Source organism: Hypomesus transpacificus, chromosome 22, assembly GCF_021917145.1.
Source record: "Hypomesus transpacificus isolate Combined female chromosome 22, fHypTra1, whole genome shotgun sequence".
In the NCBI taxonomy this organism is placed as follows: domain Eukaryota; kingdom Metazoa; phylum Chordata; class Actinopteri; order Osmeriformes; family Osmeridae; genus Hypomesus; species Hypomesus transpacificus.
Genome location: NC_061081.1, coordinates 5,429,510 through 5,449,379, shown reverse-complemented (window position 1 = coordinate 5,449,379; position 19,870 = coordinate 5,429,510). Strand labels below are relative to the sequence as shown.

The 19,870-nt window shown below is 41.8% G+C and overlaps 1 protein-coding gene across 1 annotated transcript in view; it reads left to right on the top strand.

Moving 5' to 3' along the window:
- The first annotated feature begins 269 nt into the window (after window positions 1–269).
- LOC124484489 (leucine zipper putative tumor suppressor 3) overlaps window positions 270–19,870 on the top strand; it is a 43,683-nt gene continuing 24,082 nt past the window's right edge. Inside the window, exons 1-6 of the mRNA XM_047045418.1 lie at window positions 270–310; window positions 11,101–11,891; window positions 13,231–13,848; window positions 14,664–14,792; window positions 15,451–15,642; window positions 15,858–16,088. Coding sequence (XP_046901374.1) covers window positions 11,199–11,891; window positions 13,231–13,848; window positions 14,664–14,792; window positions 15,451–15,642; window positions 15,858–16,088 — 1,863 coding nt within the window. The 5' untranslated portion in view covers window positions 270–310; window positions 11,101–11,198. The remainder of the gene's footprint in view (window positions 311–11,100; window positions 11,892–13,230; window positions 13,849–14,663; window positions 14,793–15,450; window positions 15,643–15,857; window positions 16,089–19,870) is intronic.

Below are 19,870 nucleotides of genomic sequence, written 5' to 3'. Positions count from 1 at the left end.
ACTTGTGTTGGCGCAGGCGCGGTGGGTCTTCAGGGAGGGGGGCGGTGTTGTTGTTCATCATAAGGGGCGGGGCGGAGGTGGGTGTGTGACACAGCTGATACACGCATCCTCAAGCTGCCTCCATCACCCGATCCTCGCTACAGGCAACAGCGGCTGCAGCCTCCCACAACTGGAGCTAGACACGCACTGCCGCTACAACCTCCCTATTTGCGACCACGAGCACAGCAGGATCGGACAGCGGGCCGAGAGGCTGCGGGACGGAGTAATTTGGCTTCCTTTGGCGTTGACTGTGCTTCTACTGGCGCAAATAGTAAGTGCGGAGCTGTTGTCGACAACGAGGTGATGGTGCCCACCAGTCCTTAATTTCTATAGAGAAATCCGCGCACCTTGTAGGCTACACTGCGAGGCGCAAATCCACACCTGCGTTCCTCGATATTTATCGCCATTGAACCGCATTACCAATCCATCTGCCGTGCTACTTTACATGTTGCACAAGCTGACACGAAGAAAAAATATTGATGCAAAGGTTGTGGGAGGCTGTGACATTTTGCTGAAATTTACAGAGCAAAAGAGAAACGGGGAGGGATGCATATACCTTGTTTGTAGGAGTGAATGTAAAGACGGAGTAAAAAGGGGGGGGGGGCACTGAGCGTTGTGTGAGCGGTTGTAAACGATGCTTGCTCAAGTGGGGTCTTTTTGTACTTGCTCCACAGTTGCAAGTCGAGTAGACACAATGACTTTGATTCCTGGGCCACACATGTAATCCTAATCGGAGAGAAAATGGCCAATGATCATTTCGTGGGGCTTTCTCACCCCTACGTGGTTTAATATGATTTTCACGCTGGTGCAAAGAAGCTGCCGTATCTCCATTGTGCACCAACATCACCGTGTCAGCTGACAGTCACCCTGCCTCTGTGCACATCTGTGCCGTGATAGCGAGGCGAGGGTCGTTGATGTGGCCGTTTTCAAATATAAAATAATTGAAGAGGATGTTTTATATCGATTGTACTCGTACACAGACTGACGTCAAAGCCAAAAAGCGTACTGTGTCTTGCCATTGGGAGAAGTGTCTGGATAGGCTAAATAAGCCAAAGGCTTCAGATGCTGACAGCAATGGCAGTCGTCAAAGCACTGTTCTCGATTTCTAGGCCTCTTTTCATTGTCGTCTCGCTGTGGGCTATGCATATATTACAAGGTAATTACATGAAGAGAATGTATTTTTTATGATCTTCATTATGATGCAGGAGGGGGGGCTGATATTCAAACTCATAGCCTTAATAGGCAATATAACCTCAATACAAGCTTAAATAAAATGGTGTTAATGTCAAATGTGCATCCTACTTAGACTTTTAGACCTATACAGCCCATTGCAGACACGACCAGCTATTTGTCTCTTTACCTTTGCATATGTGTGTGTGGATTAAGGTGAAAACAGTAAGTGCTTTGTTAAAGGAGCAATTTGTTTGCCTTTGCACCACAGTTGTTGACAAGGTGTCTGGCTGTTGTCAATACAAGAGGGGAAATAATATATAAAAAAGATAATGTATTACCTTTGCAGTGTATGTGTGTGTATCCCATTATTTACCATACTTAAGCTAATGTCAGCATTGCAGGGGAGATTAAAAATTCCCTGAATGTATTTCATTGTGAGTGTATGAGAGAGGGAGAGAGCATTGGATGTGTTTAAGTGTGTATGAGAGATGGGGTGCAAACATGTGTGTGTATGCACTCTCTTTCGCTCTCTTTCACTCTCTCTCTTTTTTCTGTTTGAAGCATGGAGACAATGATGTAATGCCTCGGCGTGTGTAACTATGGCAGAGAGAGGGGAGTGTAGGCACGTGCCATTACTCAGCCAACACTCAGAGAGTGGTCCCTCAATTGGCCACAAGGCAGTACTACACCTAGAAGCTATTTTGGACAAAATGAGCAACTCGACTTAAGCATCCACAAGCAGCCCCTGTCTCGTCACTGTTGTTTCCCATAACATACATACTATCGAATATCAATATCCACCATTTTAAAACAGATCTGAAAACTTGCCTCTTACACGTTTGGTCCTGCCACAAGTAGAAACCCCCCAATAAAGTTGAAGGATTGGACAAACACAAAGGGTTTGGCTGCAACCTTTTAATATGAACAGAAAACTGTGCAGTTCTGTTTAAGTTCTTTTTGAATACAGATGTATTCATTTGCAGATTTGTGTTGCATGGTATCGGCAGTATGTCACAACCCAGAGAACACGTCTTATACACTCCGTGGGTGTGGTTTGCATTCACTGACTTTACATAGCTATACTACAGACAGCCTACATCACTGAATAGGTTGTGTCAGGATATTGTTTCTTAGATAGGTTGACAAATGTTTATAATAGATGTTGTCATTATTTGTACTGTAATAGACTTTGGGAAATGTGTCATGCTTGGCCTGTGTGTGTGCGTGAGTGCAGGAAACAAAGGGTTAACATGCAAATGCACCAGGTGTGTAAAACAATCCGCACACCTTAACCAATTGGGAAATAGCATGTGAGACAGTGAGAGACAGGTGAGAACAGATCAAAACAAGATAATTGTGTCTGTGTGTGTATGTATGTGTTATGGAGTAAGTTTGCTGTTTTTGAGTATGCAGCCACAATCAGCATTTGCTAAAGAAACAATGTCATTTGTATCATCTTTGTGAGTGAAACAAAGTGTGTGTATAGATTGATTCATATCATTTGATGGTTTCCTTTATTTGATCAGCCACAGTATAACACTGTATAAAAAGATGGAGATCACTACATTATAGAATGTTTGGTAGGATTATGAAGCAAAAATAACAATTTTGATGTATGCTTGTAATAAGGAATGAGATTGAACAAACTACCAGAAGCATCTGAAAAATACATATATATCTGATAAAACAATATACAGTGCCCTCCAAAAGTATTGGAACAGTGAGGCGAATTCCTTTATTTTTGCTGTAGACTGAAAACATTTGGGCTTGACATCAAATAATGAACGTGAGACCAGAGATCAACGTTTCAGCTTTTATTTCCAGGTATTTACATCAGGATCTGATGCACAACTAAGAAAATATCACATTTTGTTTGAATCCACCCATTTGTCATGTGAGCAAAAGTATTGGAACAGATATACTTAAAACATATTTAAGTGAATAAGACTTAATATTTAGTTGCAAATCCTTTGCTTTCAATAACTGCAGCAAGTCTGTGACCCATTGACGTCACCAAACTTTTGCATTCTTCCTTTTTGATGCTTTCCCAGGCTTTCACTGCAGCCTCTTTCAGTTGTTGTTTGTTTTGTGGGGTTCCTCCCTTCAGTCTCCTCTTAAGCAGGTAAAATGCATGCTCTATAGGGTTTAAGTCTGGAGATTGACTTGGCCAGTCTAATACCTTCCATTTCTTGCCCCTGATGAACTCCTTTGTTGTTTTGGCAGTGTGTTTTGGGTCGTTATCTTGCTGCATGATGAAGGCTCTGCCAATCAGTTTGGTTGCATCTTTCCTTAAATTGGCAGACAAAATGTTTCTGTAGACTTCCGAGTTCATTTTGCTGCTGCCATCATGTGTTACATCCTCAATGAAGATTAATGAGCCCGTCCTAGAAGAAGCCATGCAAGCCCAAGCCATGACATTACCTCCACCGTGTTTCACAGATGAGCTTGTGTGTTTGGGATCATGAGCAGTTCCTTTCTTTCTCCAAACTTTAGCCTTTCCATCACTTTGGTAAAAGTTAATCTTTGTCTCATCAGTCCATAAAACTTTGTCCCAGAATTTTTGAGGTTCATCTCTGTACTTTTTGGCAAATTCCAGCCTGGCCTTCCTATTCTTCTTGCTAATGAGTGGTTTGCATCTTCTGGTGTAGCCCTTGTACTTTTGTTCATGAAGTCTTCTGCGAACAGTAGATAGTGATACCTTCACTCCTGCCATCTGGAGGTTGTTGCTGATCTCACTAACAGTTGTTTTAGGGTCTTTCTTTACAGCTCTCACAATGTTTCTGTCATCAACTGCTGATGTTTTCCTTGGTCTACCTGTTCGACGTCTGTTACTTAGTACACCAGTAGTTTTCTTCTTCTTCAGGACATTCCAAATGGTTGTACTGGCTATGGCCAATGTTTCTGCAATGGCTCTGATTGATTTTCCATCTTCTCTAAGACTCACAATTGCTTGTTTTTCACCCAAAGACAGCGCTCTGGTTTTCATGTTGTTTTCACCTCTGAATACAGTCTGCATAGACAAAACCTATCTTACCCAATCTGAACCTGAGTGTAGACATTCAGTGGTATTTATTGATTGAATAATGTATGTAATAGGACACACCTGGGCAACAAAACACACCTGTCAGTCACATGTTCCAATACTTTTGCTCACGTGACAAATGGGTGGGTTCGAACAAAAAGGTGATATTTTCTAATTTGTGCATCAGATCCTGATGTAAATACCTGGAAATAAAAGCTGAAACGTTGATCTCTGGTTTCACATTCATCGTTTGATGTCAAGCCCAAATGTTTTCAGTCTACAGCAAAAATAAAGGAATTGGCCTCACTGTTCCAATACTTTTGGAGGGCACTGTATGAATTGAACTGTGCAATGAATAAATGTGAACAACCCTATTCTACATGTGTATTATATACATTTAAACACACACATTATACATTTATATAATATTTAGGGGCCAAGCAGCAGCGAAGCTGCTGTGGCACCTATTGTTTTTGTTCATTTTATTAGGGTTCCTCCGGTAGGAGGGAACCTATTGTTTTTTTTTTGTATTCCTATTATTATAATTTTTCTTCTCCGTTAAATGGCTCAATAGCTCAAAAGGTCCCGATTTTTCCAATTTGGCCCAATGATCCAACAGGTCACTCATTACTCCCAGACGGCTAGTGGCCCATGTACGCCGATAGGTGGCGCTATAAAACACGCTCAAAGTCTATGTGATTTCCCCAGCGCCCCATTACTCCAAAATGCCTGAAAATTGGTATACATGCCTTATTCCTCATGGGAAACAAATACGCCTCAAGAACCCATAAGGTCCGCCATGATAGATTTTGCTGTACTGTCCAAATTTGGTCCAACCTTCAGAACCCTTCTCCTCATGAACCATAGATCCAATCGACTCGAAATGTGTTACAGATGTGTAGAATACATGTCTTTACATTAGATGACATGGAATAAGAAATGCAATACAAAATGGTTGAATGAAGTGTATTTATGTAAATGTCCACATTGCCTCAATATCTTTGTGCGAATAAATCTAATATAATTTTGACTCATGGTTTTTCAAACCTAATAAGGTTCAAGATGACATCACTCTGAAGTACCACAAACAATTTCAGCTTGGTATGAATCTATATATATGATTGAATTCAATTGAATTGCTCCACAGCGCGCTTCCAGTTGCAGCTCGCCATTATGACTATTAATTCTTTTTCGGTGGCCATTGTTGTTTTCAACTGGAATCGCCTGATAGCCGTGTTGGAGGCAGCCACGTTCGGTAAGTCCTATTTTTACACATTTTAAGCTAGAATCAATGATTGGGTTCGTGAAAGTACACTACTCTTGAATTATGGTGAAGGTTTGAGCACTTTGAGACCTTTAAATCGTGAGTTTGAAGTGACGGAAAACCGAACTCGAAAAGTAGCTAGCTTTTTCCCTCTGTGTAATTAGTGAATCATGTAGCATCTCGGCAAATTCATCAAAAAGGTAGAGGAGGACAGTTTCTAGGAGAAAAAGCGATTCCTCACAGACATGTCGGCTCCGAATTTTGATTTGGGTCGTGAAAGTCTTTGCAATAAGCCTATGCGCCAGGGAAACCACATAGGCTTAGGCAGCCATGTTTTGGTCGCGTGCTTTTAGCCAGATGCTCCGATTATTTTTGTGATTTGTGGAAAACTCGCAAGTGGAGTGAGACTGCGTCCCGGGGGTACATTGCTTTGACTTAGCCTCAAAGACAGACTCGGCTCGTTCACTGGCAGTATGTAAACAATATCGTAACTCACTAAATTCTACTCCTAAAACGTCAGGGAGGACTGCTTTTTGTAGACAAGAGTCTGCTGAAGATAGTCAGTATATAGGCTCTTTTAAAACAAGCCTATCTCATTTGTCATTTTCCTGAGAAAGCGACCTACGTTATCCAGGCTAGTTTCACTCGGTCAGCCTATTTAAAGGTCTCTAACAGTCAGGATCACTGTTTACAGGCAAAGGTCGAGCTGGTCTTAGGTCAGATGTGTATATTGACCAGTTTAGAGCTAAATACTCTTGCCAGAGCCTGGAATTGAGCCAAATTTTTGAGTAACTTTGCATGGCCGGGTCTCCATCAGTTCAACACATTTGGATTAAAGTTCAAGTAATGCCACTGCATTTCACAGTCAAAACTGTAGTTTATGTCAAGTGTAGATGTAAAAAGCTTCATTTTTCACAACTGACATGGATCCTTTCTTCACTTTTACAGGTCTGGAGGGTCATGCAGAGGCCTGCTCAACAGAGTTCAAAAGAGGATGCTGAGAGAAAAACAGATCCCTTGCTGGACTACCCCCCTCTAGCTGGACAGCTTCTCTTCAGCCCTGACCGCAGGCCAGCTTCATCTAGCTGGCCTGCCCTGACTGCTTGCCTGCAGGCCCTGCTTTCCCTGCCTGCCAGCCCTCCAGAGACAGACAGTCACCCCACAGACACAGTAGCTCTGCAGACTGCTTTTTTGAGGACATTGATGAAAAAGGACAAACCAGCATTTTTTACTTTGATGAAAGTCTAAAGGTTTAATCCTTTCCATGTCCCAGTATGCCAAGCTGCTGACTTTTAGTGTCTTAAGTAATGAAACCAGTTCAAGTTATAGACTTTTGACCTGAATCCAATGATTAGTCATCTGAATAAAAACCACTCAAGAGAAGTACTGCTTCTTGGATGATTTGTGCTCCACATCAGTTCCATCTCAGACATTTGCCTTTGTTTCCATGGGATTCATGGAATTGCTAGTTTCTGCTCCACCATTGTGTAATAAAAAATATAATTTAGGACAGCAATTACATTTTTGTGTTATCCTTTCGCATTACACACATTTAGTCAATGTTCTTAAACTAAGACTAAATGTGTAAATGGATGTTGAAACTCAGTTCTCTGAGTTGGTGCATGTCAGTTTAGGCAAAGGTTGTTTTTTAAACCTCTAGGTTTAAGAAGAATTCAGATTTGATTGGAACTCTCTCTTTTATAGATTTATAGTTGGATTTGACATTTAACAGACATTTAATTCATTAAGCAAGTTGTTTAACTCAAACAACCATAACACAGTACATATGGTATACAAACCTGCAGTCAGATTTGGCGAAATCGTTAGCTTGGATGTTCTCTTGACATACATGGAGTCTTGATGATGATGCGCATGCAGCTTCAAAGCAGAAAGACGCGTTCCATTTCAGGAGACTCCGAGACCTTAGCACGCGCTAAGGTCAACTTTGACTAGCATCTCGTCATATCACGCTGTCGGAGCACAGCTAGATAATCGGCGTCAGCGCTCTTGGGTACCCAGCATGCAGTGTGGCATGTCAAAAAACGCCAAGACTTGTGGAAAATAGTTTGGTTACAACTACTATGCAAGGGATTTCAGTTTTTGCTTTTGTTCAGTTAGATGTTTGTAATATTGTTGTTTGTTAGTTAAAATAATCATATTGGTAACCCTGAGAGTGCATGTTGTGTGGTTTAATAGAAGGGAGGGTCGGCCATTGTATATTGAGACTTTTAAGGAGTTTATCATGGGCTGTGCCATAGACCTATTGCAAATGAGGCTACACTTGATTTTAAATCGGCTGTGATTCTGAAAAGCAGTCTTCAAGCCATCTTTGAGAAATTCTGGAAACAGTGTTGCGATCAATGTGTTTTGATTGTGGGAGGCAATTTTTGGTTGATGTCTACACCTCATGCGTACACTCCAATATTTCTGTTTGACGTGACCCGTGCTGGGAGGGAGGAAAACGACATGGATTGAGATAGTGTGCGGGTAGGTGTGTTTTTATATAGGGTGAAATGGAATGAGAAATGTAATACAAAATGTATGAAAGGGGTGTATTTATGTAAATGTCCACACTGCCTCAATATCTTTGTGTCAATAAAATCTAATATCATTTTGACTGATAGTTTTCAAACCTTATTGGGTTCAAGGTGACATCACTCTGAAGTACCATCAACAATTTCACCTTAGTATGTCAAAATATGATTGAATTTGAGTAGTTTAAACTTTGGTTGAATCTAACAACTCTTACCACAGAAGAAACAGCTTACTTTTTTATACAGTAACTGAAAATGATAATCTTCAACACTGAGAATAGCTCAATGGACTGGGACAGTGACCTGCAAAATATAAGGTTGTAGGTATGATGGCCCAACATGAAGTAGTTTTGCTATCTTGTTGTCCAACTGTTGACCTTCTACAATGAACATTTGTATAATATTTTGCCATTTTGCGGAGGAACCCGCATCGCCGCTTGCAGCTATATTTATTGTTATTATCCATAGTGATTGGTGCGAAGTTTTGAAATTTGGCACACTGATTTGGAACGGTCTCCTGATTATCGTCACCAAGTTTCATGTCGATCCCTGAAGCACTATAGCGCCACCAAGGCGTTAAAGTTGGAGGTGCGTTTACTCCCATAACTTTTGAACCATTACACCGTTTTTCTTAAGTGAGGTTTCATTGGATTCCGTAGATGCAGACGATTTGACTGAACTCTATTGTTGTCCCGAAGGTTTTTTCCGTCATTTGTATTTTAAGAAATGCCAACTTTTTGGCCTAGGCCGTTGCTCCGATTTTTATGAAATCTTAACAGATCATCTTCAGACCATGCCGATGCAAAATCTTTAGAGTTTTATCGATAACTCAAACCGTTTACAATTAACGCGCAAACGATTTTGACAAAGAGCATGCCAAAGCGTGACTCTGCGACGGTTTACCATATGGAGACAAAACTTTGGAAATTTCATCACGAGCATGTCATCTATTCATCTTCGTACCACAATAACCTTGATATGTCAAAATATGACAAATTACAGCTGTTTATAGTTGGGTCAAATCTGACAAAGCTCGCCATGGGAGAAACGGCTTCCTTTTTTTATAAAATAATCTAACACATTATTTCCTAGCAGCCAGAATAGCTCACTGGGATAAAACGGGCTTCTTTGATATGCAAGGTCGTACGATCGAATCCAGCCACAGTCGTCAAGCAAGTCTTGATACCGGATTATCTGTTTAGCGAAGCCAAGTATGCCACAGTAGCTGTCTAGCAGTATAATCATAATGGTAACGATAACGTTTAATTCTCAGGAGATTTATATTTATACTTAGGATTAGGAGTCTATGACAGCCCATAGAACCGATTGGTGGTCTCCTGATTATCGTCACCAAGTTTCATGTTGACCACTGAAGCACTATAGCGCCACCAAGGGGTCAAATTTGGAAGTGTGTTCACGCCCATTACTTTTGAACCATAATACCATTTTTCTTAAGTGAGGTATCATTAGATTCCTTAGATTCAGACAATTCCACTGAACCCTATGGCGACTTTATTAAGAGTTTGGTTTTGCTGCTTTTGCTACTGAATTTCCAGATCGGATGCTGCTTGTTCCCTTCATTGCTGCTTGCAGCTATATTCTAAAATGAGATTATTATCCCATTCAAAGAGTATGCATATGGACAGGGCCTGACATAAAAAAATGTGCCCACCAGCCACTGTGGCTAGTGGTTTTTGTAAAGCTCCTTTTGTATGAAAATAACTAAACGATTAAGACAAAGACAAAAAGAGTAGTTCATTGCATATAACGGGGTGTAAAGATGTATTGAAAATATATGAACTAAACAGAATTTATTTTTGTCCAGTTGAATATTTATAAACAACACAATTATTTTTTTGTCTCTTGATTTTCGGTTTCACTTTCATCCCCAGTTTTTCTATTTTTTTGTCTGCCCTCCGGGTTTTCCTACATTTGTTAAGTAGCCTACCGCCACATCCTTGACTTGCACTGAGCAGGGTCCTCAAGTTTGATCAAAAGCCCCACGAGACGAGCTTTCACGTGTGTTCGCGCGTCTATGTTGATTAGCAACGAACGTACAGTGGCCGAGACTGTTTAACACAGGGGAAACGATACGTACTGGTTGAAATGCGTGCGTCTCATGGTCAATGCTTGAGGCTTGAGAACCTTGCAATGAGTTTATTATTTTGTTTTGAGAAGACTACAATAAAAAATCTTATAGCGAGAGATAGAATTCCACCTGCCAAAGTGGCTAGTAAGAGTGACTGCTTTACCCGCCACAGCCTAATTCTACCCGAATTTGGCGGGTGGGCGGGTGCCATTGTCATGCCCTGCATATGGATCTTGAGGTCCTTTGAAGTTTAAATTGTGTGACTTCCATCTCAGCGAGATGGAGATTGTGTGAGGAAGAGAAAGGGAAATACTTGAGGAGAGAGTGCAAGGGGAATTTGAAACTCATTGCCATGGGAAGGGGAGCAGGGCATAGTTGGAGGGATGGGGGTGGAAGGTTTTTGGAAAAGATGACCTCATCCGCTGTATCTATCACAAGGAGCAGAGAAGGGAAGGGAGGAGCACACATTTTAGTGTGTCATGTTGCAAGATAAAACAGACTGTCAAACTATATTTGTTTGCTATGAAAGTGAAGTACTGGCATATGATTGATTCGTAAAGATTCAGAATATTTACATTTACATTACATTTAGCAGACGCTCTTATCCAGAGCGACTTACAGTAAGTACAGGGACATTCTCCCCAAGGCAAGTAGGGTGAAGTGCCTTGCCCAAGGACACAATGTAATTTGGCAGGGCCAGGAATTGAACCAACAACCTTCTGATTAATAGACCAACTCCCTAACCGCTTAGCCATCTGATCCCCTATGGGTTAATCTTTTGTGTGTCGGGTCAGACTGTCAGACTGTGTGAATGTTTCTGCTGTACATGTGTCCATGTACTTTCTTTCTTGTGTTGTGTCATTACTCTATAATTAACCTCTCTTTCACAGTCTCTCTTTTCTAGTATGAGTACACTGTCTGAATTATTTTCATTAACCTACTTCTCCCTTCTTCCTTTACCTTCTGTCTCTACCTACAGTGTGTGTCAGCTGGTCCTGTCCCCTTCATGCCTCACATGGCGCGCTGTGTAAAGCGAGGGGTCCGCAGCAGTGAGGGGGGGGGGGGTGTCCCTAGGGCATGGGCAGTAGCGTGGCCAGCGAGGTCAACACCACCACCACCTCAGAGCAGAAGCAGGAAGCCACCATGCGTAGCGTAGGAACCCGTACCACCCAGAACAGCCTGCCTCGGGCCCCTCCCCCACCACCCTCCTCTTCTTCTTCTTCCTCATCATCATCCAACGCCACCTCGTCCAACCACCGGGGCTGGGGGGCTGGATTAGAGGACCGTAGCTACAACTCGGACCACCCTTCCCAGCCTCCTCTTACCCACGCCAAAGGCATCACGGCGGATGAGCGCACCTTTGCACAGGAGAACTCTGCGTACTACAGCACTGACCGCCCTCCACCACATGAGGGCGGAGACAGGAACAAAGGTGCTGCTCACAACAATGTTAACCAGGTGGTGTCCAATGGTATACGGGCAGTTAGTAATGGAAACCGGGCGGTGACAGCAGGGGGCAACGGCGACAGACAGGTGTCAAACTCTGCTTTTGTGAATGGAGGGGCACGGAGTGACGGACGGGATATGCCCCGAGGGGCGTTGAGTTTGGATATATGTGGGAACAATGTGGTGAGCACAAACAATGATAAGAACAGCAGGCAGCACATGGCGCAGTACAAGGAGGCTGGTGCCAGGGCTGGTGCCAAGCTGGACAACCACAACAACCCCTCTAACGTCCTGCCCATGTCTGGGAAGCTGGAGCAGGTACAGGTGGGTAACATTGCCTGTGTGTGTGTTTATGTGTGAGTAACAGTAGTACAGGTAATGTATACTGTATGTACCTTTCTGTGAGTAGCCAGTTAAATAACTTGTTCATTGGCAGTTTAAAAGATACAATGTCAAATGGCTTACATTTATATGATGTGTGTGGGCAAATATGTCTATTTTTGTATGTATATATTTGATAAATATACAGGCATGAATTAGGATACCTTACCAGTACTGAGAAACTGTCATATTCACACTTTCCTCTACTTTTAATCTATGGTACCAAACATGACAAGCTGCTTTTAATGAATTACACCCCCCCCCCCTCCTATATGGTAATATGTTGCAATGCATCAACCATACCCTGAAGGAAAGAAAATATATTTACCAATATATGATTTGAAATACATTTTAATGTATTGTAATATATTATTTTCCATTACATTGACCAATATATAATGTATGGAAATACATGGGATAATATATTGATAATAATTATATTACAAATATATTATAAACTATAACATATATTCATGTAATATATTGCAATATATTGCAGAATACAGCAATGATTGCCGTTTTCCCATATATTTCCATATATATGGGAATATAATGCATCACCATATATATCACCATATATGTCTGTACATTGTATGGGCATGTTCTCATTTATATACACATGCATTGTTCAATATATCTTTCCATATAATTTTACATATATTTAAAATAAATTCTACCATATATGAAGCATACATGTGACACTATATCTTTACATATATTACCCATACATTTTCCTATATATGCAATATATTGCATATATTTTGGGATATATAACCACATATATTATATATTAATGTTCCATAACATTAATATATAATATATATATTATATGGGAAAATGTACGGCAATCATTGCTGTATTCTGCAATATATTACAATATATTACATGAATATATATTATAGTTTATAATATATCAGTTATATATTTATCATCAATATATTATCCCATGTATTTCTGTACAATATAAATATTACATCCCATATATGGACATATATTGCCTAATATATCACATGATATTTTCCAATATACTGCAATATATTTTCCTTCCGTAAGGGTAGACTGGTATTGTGGTTGAGACAAGGCAAGCCATTTTATACCTATGCCCTTTCCTCTACTGTGTAGCTACTGTATATTTCAAATGTTTTTACAGAATAAGACTTTTGAATAATACTAATAATAATAATACGTTTTTATCATTCTTGATGGTCAGAGTTCAAAAATCATATACTTAGGTAATTCTATTATATTTCTAACTGGATTGATTCTCCCCCTACCCTCTCAGAGCAACGATGGACTGGTCCGACCCTCAGCCTTCAAGCCAGTGGTTCCCAAAAGCTTCCACTCCATGCAGAACCTTGTGTGCCCTCCTCAGACTGGTGGGGGGGTTGGAGGGGGAGGAGGAGGCCACAGTGCAGGTGGTGGACCTCCAAGTATGCCCGGTCCCCTTAGGAACACGGACAGCCCCGGGAGTCGAGGAGGCACAAGAGGTGGGGGAGGAGGTGGAAGAGGAGGAGGCCAGGGGTGCCTCTCTGACTCGGGAAGGAACTCTCTCACCAGCCTGCCTACATACGCTGGCTCCAGCTCGGGCTATGGCCCACCGCCGATCCTGGGGCCCCTCAGCGCCTCCACCAGCCATATTAACAGGCTAGGGGCCACCGGAGCTCTAGATAAAATGGACAAGCCCGGGCCAGGCGGGGGCGGGGCCAGTGGCGGAGGGGGTGGTGGCTACCAAAATGGACTGAGCGCCTCAGACAGTGGCCATTCCTCCTCAGGGAAAAGCTCCTCATCCTACCAGAGGATGAGCCACCTGAGCGACGTTCCCGGACCACTACGCCCTTCCCCTTCCTCTGATGATGTCATTCAAGACCTGGAGGATAGGCTGTGGGAAAGAGAGCAAGAGGTAAGGAGAGAAGGAGAGGGGGATTACCAAAAATGATGAAGATAAAGCTTAGTATGAATGTCCTAATGTTAGGATGAACATTTAACATTTTCAAAGCTTACTATCCTTGAAAGTATTATCCTAATTCAACAGACAAAGGTACTGTATTTGGTCATGAGCACTGTTACTCAACAGCAAATAAATACTGTTACTTCGCTTAGGTGAGGGAGAGTCCAAACCATGGACAACAGTTACAAACCCAGACAATGCCTTAAGATTAAGTTAAAAAAACTTTATGTAAAAAAGTATTTTGACCAGATTATCCTGTAAACAGGACTGTGGGTGTAACACTTTGCTTTGAGAACAAATATATTGGTAGGAGATAAACGGTTTGGTGTAAGATTTGATTTGGAAGTACAAGAACATTGCTACATTGGGATAAAGATATTGTACAAAAAAAGAAAAAATTTGTTAAAAGGAAAGAAAATATGATGATATATGTGATATGATAAAATATGATTTTAGTATATATGATAAAAACATACAAATGTGTTGGTGCATAGTCGGTTGCCTTGGGGGGGAATGTCCCTGTACTTACTGTAAGTCGCTCTGGATAAGAGCGTCTACTAAATGTAGGGAGATATTTTGTGAATATTTATTGGGTGTCACAAGCCATGCATGAGTCTTAACCATAGGGGTTTAACAAAATAAGTTTTGGTGTTAAGTTACTTTTCAACATTCTTCTTCAGAACCCATGTTGGGCTATTTTGTAATTTGTTGTTTTCTCCTACAATGGAAAAATTCACCTTCTCTCTCTTCTCCTCTGGTGCTTTCAGGTGCTGCACATGCGTCGTAACCTGGACCAGAGCGAGGCAGCCATCGTCCAGGTGTTTGAGGAGAAACAGCGTGTTTGGGAGCGCCAGATGGATGAGCTAAGACAGAACTATGCCTCCCGTCTACAGCAGGTGACTTCAGAGATTATACCAGATAAGGTTCAAATCTTACCAAAGTTTACCAAAGCTCAAACCAGCTTATTGAAATACAAACCGTTTTACCTGGGTCTATATTCACTGATAAAAGTGTCATATGTGTTTGCCAAATGGCTTTCGGGCCTCTTCTAAACCCAAAATGCCAATGTGATGAGTTTCCAGCATTCCATGGTTGCAATTAAAGTTACAGCAGGCAGTCATGAACTTCACATCTAGGATCAGATTCTAGTGGGATTTGAAATGACGCTATCTAAGCAATGATATTACATTTGTCAAATTTGTGACCGATTTCTGCCTTAAAAGAAAATGCATAATCCTCTTAACCCCATTGATACAAGGTCTGATAAGAATTTCAATATCTAATATAGAATTTTAATTTCTATTTAAAGTGGAGGATAGAGACACAGAACTCTTATTTAAGAAAAAACATGTAGTCTGATTATGATTAGGTTAGTCATCTTAGATAGTTTATAGGCAACTATTTGTCAACACCAACCAATACTTTTCCTTGGAGAAACATTTCCAAGAATCTGTAAACAGAATACAATACATTTCATATATTGTTTGATATTTAATGGCATCTACTTGATTTCATGGCCCCATATCTTTGCTAACAACTATCTCCTCTTTGCAGGTTACACGGCGAGCACAGCGCTCCCAGAGTGCCCTGCAGGCCCAGATCAGCCGTCTGTCGCAGGAAAAGCGATGTCTACAAGAGGAGATGGCCGCACTGCTGGCCCAGAGGGAGGATCTTGAACGGAAGTGTCTAGATTACAGGAAGGAGCAGGCCGACATCCTGCCCCGCATTGAAGAGACCAAGTGGGAGGTGAGATTGGAATGTGTGAGTGAGGGGGATTAGGGATATCAAGTAAATGTGTATGTCCGAGGGTCTGGGGGTTAGTTTGGAAATTTCTTTAAACAACCCTTCTTTTTCTCCAACTTATTTTCCTTTCCTCTTAACCTTCCCTCCACCCCCAACCACCCCTCCAACCCCAATCTACCCATCCCTCCACACATACCTCTTCCACCTCCATACCCCAGGTTTGCCAGAAGGCAGGGGAAATCTCCCTTCTGAAGCAGCAGCTGCGGGAGAGCCAAGCGGAGGTGACCCAGCGGGCTGGCGAGATGGTGGCCCTTCGGGGCCAGCTAAAGGAGCTCAACGTCCAGCTGAAGGAAAGGGAGGACGCCATGCTGGGCCTTAAGGATTCCTACACCAGCAAGACCCTAGAGCTGGATAGGTGCGAGGTGGAGCTGCAGAAGACGCTGAAAGAGGTGACAAGCGGTGGGGTGGGGGTGTGGTAGAAATGTTGGTCATATGCATAGATGTATGTGTATGAAATCTATAAGCTTCTATGTTTATTGGTAAGAGACAGGAAGGGAAGATAATTAAGTTGAGTTCAAAGGAATGTGAGGTGCTGATGGCTCTGTGGGCAGCTTGCCCTGGGGGATGGGTAAAGCATCTTATGTGGCCTTCTGTCCCCTAGTTCGTGTAAGGGGCTATTGACGTAGTTACTCTGAACTTTGGCTAGAAGGACTGTGTCCTGTTTCATTGTTTGTGTTAATTAAAATTATTGTTTGAAGATGACCACACCAAGGACAGTTGACCATTTAGCTGGCCAACCCCTGTGGCTTTATTATCTACTGCTCTGGAGAGAGCTGTGACATCAAAGAACTTTGGGACACTTGGTATGGAGATGTATTGTTTCAAACTGTCACTGAGTTAAGTTAGCCAATCACAGAGTTTGCTACATTGATTGATTGACCTTATAGAATGCCATTTGATCTAAAGTTTCTATAAGGCAGTGCATGTGTGATAGTTCACTATCACTCTTGCGAACGATTTGTGACTAGTGCACCCTTCGTAATGACTGATCACAAAGTGCTTTGTTTAATCTTATGTAATTGTATAGTCTAAATAAATTGTATTGAAACCGGCATATTCGACTATTCAAATCTACACAGTCCAGCTAGAATTTTCTTTCACAGGGGTCACACACACTCACAAAGGCATACATACACAAACCCAAGGATTCACACCCCTGCTGAGGTTTTTTCTATTGGCTATTGGTCACTGCATGGATCAAGGTCAAGCTCTGACCTTGACATACGTTACGGCCAGCAGGACCAGCCGTGCATACCTCTAGGGCATCATCCATCTGTACACCCTAAGTTGGGCACATCGCTCTGCAACATCGAGTTGTCAAATGACCCCTAGACAGAGAAAGAAGGGTTCTCGCACACCTACCATGCGGTGCTCTTCCTTCTGTGCTCCTCAGTTGTGGAATGATCTCTAGTCTTCATCACTACCATCCTTCCGATGAGGTCTGAAGACATACTGTACCTCCAATTTCCACCTGGACTAACTACTTTGTGCTTGGCTTATGGGCACCCAAAGCTGCACTTAGCAGAACATCTTGAAGTGGAGTGGATTTGGATCCTGTAGCACTGTCTCGTAACAGATTGCAAACAAATATTACTTTCACCACTGTTAGCTACCTGCATGGATGGATTAAGGTGGTCAGGGACCCCTAGGCTGCTATTTGTATGAGCCTCCCCCCCCCAAAAAAAAACCCAATTGTGTTTCCCTAGAAAAATGCATTTAGTGCCATACTTGGTCCACATGCAAATAAGGTGAACTGGCATACACACACATTGATACAGCCAACACTACAGTGTTTTCTTTACATTCCCACAAGTGGTGGACCATAACAGTAAGAACATTACCCCCACACCACCAGTGATGTGCGGTGAGGTTTGTGGCTGGGGAGGCACTGACTCTTTCAAAGTCAGATTTATTTATTCAACAGAGCAGCATCAATTCACCATTCAACTGGCTGCTTGCACATTGACTAATGGTTATGTTTCATATACCGTATCAGCATTATTTACACACACACATTTGGCCAAGGAAAAGTGTTAAATTTATAGACCAAGTTTTTGTTTGTAAACATTCGGGATGCGCGCGCAATGTGGCTGCAGAAAACCGGGAAAGGATAGCATTTAAAATGGCAAAAGGACCACATGGATCATACAAATAGCTAGATTTAAAAAGACCAAAAAAGTCAAGGAGGACAGCCTTTAAGAGAGAAAGTGATTCCCCATTGATCTGTCATCAGAATTTTGATTTGGGTCATGAAAGTCTTGAAATTTGAATGAGAATGTCACCCGGTACTGTACAGACCGCATAGTCGAGCGGCAGCCATGGCTTCACGTCATGTTACAAAGTTCATAATTTTACAGTTTTACAGTCAATTCTACATCCAAAAAGTCGAGCAGGGCAGCTTTCAAGAGATATGGGAATTCTGCTTATAGCCAGCTCGTCCGATTATTTTAGTGATTTGTTTAAACTGGCAATCTGAGTAAGACTGCGTCCTCATTACACTGTTTTGACGTTAGCCTCAGTCAGACTCGTCGCCCACTGGCAGTGTGCACAATGTTGTACTTCACTCCATTCTACACCAGAAACGTCAGGGAGGACTGACTGCCTATCGTAGATACGAGCCTGCTGTAGATAGCCAGCATCTCGGATTTCTTTAACCAAGCCTGTTTCATTCATCATTTGCCTGAGAAAGCGACCTCCGCTAGCCAGGCTAGTTTTGCCCGATCACTTGGTCAGGCTATTTAAAGGTATCGGGATCAAGTGACTTTTGTGCATTGACAAGTGAAGTGTAAATTTACTTTTCCACTGGACAAGTGCCTCAAAAAGTTAATGTCAAGCCCTGTAATCCAGTGGACAGAGATATATGATGACCTGGTCGACACTCCAGTGTATTATACCCGTGAGAAGGTCGTATTTTGTAGTGATGTGTCGTTCGTGAAAGACTCGGGAGTAACGAGTCCTCTCAAAGAGTGATTCGTTCATTTTCTCGTGGCCGCGCATTAGGACTGTTGCATAGGCTCGTCCCAGTAAACAGAAATTATTTGTTCATTTCCCGACTCGGTCTTTGGGTACGAGTCTCTGGATTTTTTTTTACGTGAACTGCATAGGCTCTGTACTGGTAGCTAGAGGAAACAAACGATTAGTTCATTTCCCGACTCGGGCTGTGTTCGAAATCTTAGAATTAATGATTAATCCTTGATCTCTTACTAGACAGGTGTCTGACGAGACCGGTCCTTTCGGGGGAAGGTATCCCCAAAACCGTTGATTTCGAACAGTCTATTAAGATAAGATGTACGTCATCGTGCTGCGTGTACTTATGTGCTCGCACTAGCGCGCTCTGTCAGACGGCAGTGAATTGCATTGAGTTTATTGTCACTCAAGTTTATTGTCACACTAAGTTAAACTGTATTTAAACTTGTGTTAAATATAGCTCATAACATTTGTGTTTGTATTTCACTCATTTGATAGGATTATGATAAAACGCAGCAACTAGCTAGTGTCTGTACTGCAATGTGATGCTAGCTACGTTATCGAAAAGTCTGAGCAAATTAAAAAATTAGGAGTTTCATCAATAAAATAAGTACATTTTCAGCAACTACACTGCCCACATCTCGTTAAATTTTAATTCAGATGCTGATTTACAAGTACCGTTTAGCTGAAATATGAATTGTAAAAACTTACAGCAATGGCAGTCAACGGATTCTGTTTAACTTGTTGCTCACGGTAACCCCGCGCTCAGAGTTATGGGTAATACCTGCCGCCATTGACACAGCAAGGCAGCTCATATGCTGTCTTGAAAAATGACGATTATGTGACGTATTTCAAGGTATCTTATTAAAGCAGAAGAGAAGGTTTAAGACGTTTCGAACAGTCCTTGCTCTCTTAATAGGAAGGAAGGAGGCATTTTAAGACATTTCGAACAGAGCCGTGGTCTTTCTACGAGTCTTTGGATCATTTTGCACGTGACCGGCATAGGCTCTGTACTGGTAGCTAGAGGAAACAAACGATTCGTTCATTTCCCGACTCGGTCTTTCTACGAGTCTTTGGATCCATTTTTCAATAATGTTTTGTTATTTTCACTTTACATTACACTTACAGTTTAGTGCAGTGTAATTGTTTGCCATGATAATTAAATGCTAGTGTGATAATAAATGACCAAATCATACAAACTGTC